Source organism: Octopus bimaculoides, chromosome 19 (genome assembly GCF_001194135.2).
Source record: "Octopus bimaculoides isolate UCB-OBI-ISO-001 chromosome 19, ASM119413v2, whole genome shotgun sequence".
Taxonomy (NCBI): domain Eukaryota; kingdom Metazoa; phylum Mollusca; class Cephalopoda; order Octopoda; family Octopodidae; genus Octopus; species Octopus bimaculoides.
In genome coordinates this window covers 54,166,239-54,169,648 of record NC_068999.1, presented here as the reverse complement: position 1 = coordinate 54,169,648, position 3,410 = coordinate 54,166,239, and the positions used below count along the sequence as shown (strand labels likewise).

The window sequence follows — 3,410 nt, the reverse complement described above, 5'->3', positions numbered from 1 at the left end:
ATATAGGGTGCAATGGGTAAATTGTCTCCATTTCCTATTTTTAATTTTGCGCATGCACATTGTTTGTTTTTGATTTTGTTAACTACACAGTGTAGTACGGTCAGTCAGGCACCATCTGTGAGAAAAACAGCACCATGATGCAATTCACTCTGCCAGAAATTTGGAAATGACATGGTGTACTGCTTGGCATTCATGCTGGAAGCTCCAATATCAACATTTCAGAGTGTTTGGATGTCAATCTGAGGATAGTGCGATCTGAGAACATGTACTGAGAGGGATAAAAATCAAACATCCAGCCAACATCCTGGTGTTTGGAGTGATCACCAGTGATGGCGACGATATGCTTCCATTCATCTTCTCACACAGCCTCAGACTCAGCATAGAGGCCTGCATCAAGTGCCTGGAGCAGGTAGTGCTGCTCTGGGTCACATTTAACTTGTTACATATACATCTTTGTTCTTTGTTTCAGGTTTCCATCATTGCCACAGACTGGCCAGGTATATACCCGAATCATGGTAAGTATTCCCTTTAACAGGATCTGCTGATTGAGTTGGTGATTGCCATGGGAAGGGCATCGAACTGTAGAAAACATACCAAATCAAATTGGAACCTGGTGCAGCTCTCCAGCTTACCAGTTTCAGCCAAACCGTCTGACCCATGCCAGCATGGGAAGCAGATGCTAAATGATGATAATAATGATGATGATGTATAGGCCTCAGGAAAATGATCAGTAGTGCTGATACAGCTTTTCATATTTTTTATCATTGTAAATTTATCACCATCACTATCATCATCATCATCATCATCATTTTATAGTTTTCTTTCCATCTGGCATGGGTTGGATGGGTTGCCACATATTCAGCAGTATTATTCATCTAATTGGGTCAATTAGATGATAAACGCACAAGAGTCTCCATTGCACAGATTCAGGAGAAAATGTCCTATTTGCATTCAAACAACTTAGTTACAAGATAAAAGATAAAAGATAAAAGATTTGTACATATATGTGTGTGTGTATAACGTGCAAGTGGCTGAGCACTCCACAGGCACGTGTACTCTTAACGTAGTTCTCGGGGATATTCAGAATGACACAGTGTGACAAGGCTGACCCTTGAATTACAGGCACAACAGAAACAGGAAGTGAGAGTGAGAGAAAGTTGTGGTGAAAGAGTACAGCAGGGTTCACCACCATCCCCTGCCGGAGCCTCGTGGAGCTTTAGGTGTTTTCGCTCAATAAACACTCACAACGATCCCATGACCGCGAGTCCACTGCCCTAACCATTGGGCCATTGCACCTCCACCAATGAATGGAACAGCAGATGAAAAATGAGGTCACCATAAAAAGACATCTGTACGACATTCGATTAGAGTGACTCACTGAGTCTCTGAAATTAATGCCTAATCACAGGTCAAAGCAAGATGACCAGTAATCATGTGAAACCACAGCTTTTACATCATGGTGTCTCTCTCTCTGAGAACGATGCTGGGAGAATAGGAAAGACATCCCACATACTCAGCAGTTTTTATTTACATGCTGATTAACCTGTAGTGGAAACCCTTGCAGGAGCTTCTACTCGGAGTCAGACTAGACCTGAGAACAATATTAACTAAGAGATGGTTCCACACTCCTTAAAGCCCAGAAACCCGAAAATCAGGGCTCCACTACTGGATGTAGTTTAAAGTTATACCTAGGACACGCATATACACACACACACACACACACACATGATAGCTTTGTGTTTACAACTTTACTACGCACTAAACTACATGTTAATAATGTAAATAATGTGCTACATATTTTGCTATTTAATTTAGTTGTTTGAAATGTTTTTTTTATTTCTCTCTTTATCATTATAAAGTAAATATCATCATCATCATCATCAACATCATTATTATCATCATCATCATCAACACCACCACCACTACCACCACCACCACCACCACCATTACCATCATCATCATCAACACTGGCATTACTACCACCACCACCACCACCACAACCACAAACACCATTATTATTATTATTATTGGAGAGATACTAAATGTATGTCTTGGAAGATATGTATGCAAATATTCGAGATTTTAAAAAATGCTTTAAGAGAATAAATCAATATTTACAGTCTGTTTTGAATCTTGTGGAATGTGCCTATGTCTACCTTGATGTGTAAACTCTCTATGTCTTTACAGATGCTATTGTTTCGTCCAATTGTACTAATAACATATAGAATTACAACAGAACTAGCATATTTCTTTACATGCTACAGTAATTTAATTCAATCATTCAGTCTGTGCATATTTCTTAACATTTCAGCACACTTGTAAATAACATTATACAGACATGTATTCCTCATTACCACAGTGACACACATAATACACATTTTTAAAACAATGCGCTTCCCACTCAATACATTGGCTTCACTTGCAAATCAAATACAACACAAATGAAACCTGCACACAGGCATATGGGCATGGCTTACATTTGCAAGTACAGCTTATATGTGTGTAGGCTGTGTGGTTGAGAAGATTGGTTTGCAACCACATAATAGAAGTGACAAAGGAGCATATTCAGCATATTTTGCTTTGAGTTCAATAAAGGCAACAATGCATCAGAAGGTGCAAGGAATATTAATACAGGATATGGGGATCGGACAATAAGCGTAAGCCAGTGTCTATGGTGACTCCAGAAATTTCAAGCCGGAAACTACAGCTTAGAAGATGAGCCTTGTCCTGGAAGATCTGTAGAGCTTGACAAGGTTGTCCTGCAGACCCTGATGGAACAAAATCCCATCATAACTGTTAAGGAACTGGCAGAGAAGCTTGGATTTGGTCATTCAACCATTCATTGACACCAGTGTGCCATCAGAAAAGGAGAAACACCAGCGCTCCAAGCAAAAGAAGATCTTCACCCATGTAAGGTGTTGTTATCTGTTTGGTGGGATACGAAAGGTTTAGTCCACTTTGAACTTTTAAACCTAAACCAAATGATAACAAAGGAGATCTACTGCAAGTCAGTGCAAGAGGAAAAACAACCAGTTTTGATTTCAAGACGGAAGGTGTTCTTCCATCAAGATAATGCTCGACCACCCCACCCACCACATTCGCCAGACATTTCCCCATCTAATTATCATTTATTTTGCAGTCTTCAAAATCATTTGGACAGAAAAAATATGAATTCTGTAGACAAGGTCAGAACAGTACTGGAGGAGTATTTTTCATCACAGACGAGTGAATTTTGGAAGTCTACCAGATAAATGAAAGAGCATTGTAGAAAATGAAGGAGAGTATATTTTAGATTAAAAAAGAACTTTATCTTAATTTTGAAAAATAAAAGACGTATAAAAAAACCACATTATTTATGGGATGATCTGACCCAATATATACATATATATATATATATATATATATATATA

At 38.7% G+C, this 3,410-nt stretch overlaps 1 protein-coding gene across 1 annotated transcript in view; it reads left to right on the top strand.

Annotated features, from left to right (window-relative positions):
* Positions 1-3,410, top strand: part of LOC106875428 (Na(+)/H(+) exchanger beta) — a 61,102-nt gene that overhangs the window by 21,480 nt on the left and 36,212 nt on the right. The window contains exon 3 of the mRNA XM_014923576.2: positions 470-515. Within this exon, the coding sequence (XP_014779062.1) occupies positions 470-515 (46 nt within the window). The remainder of the gene's footprint in view (positions 1-469; positions 516-3,410) is intronic.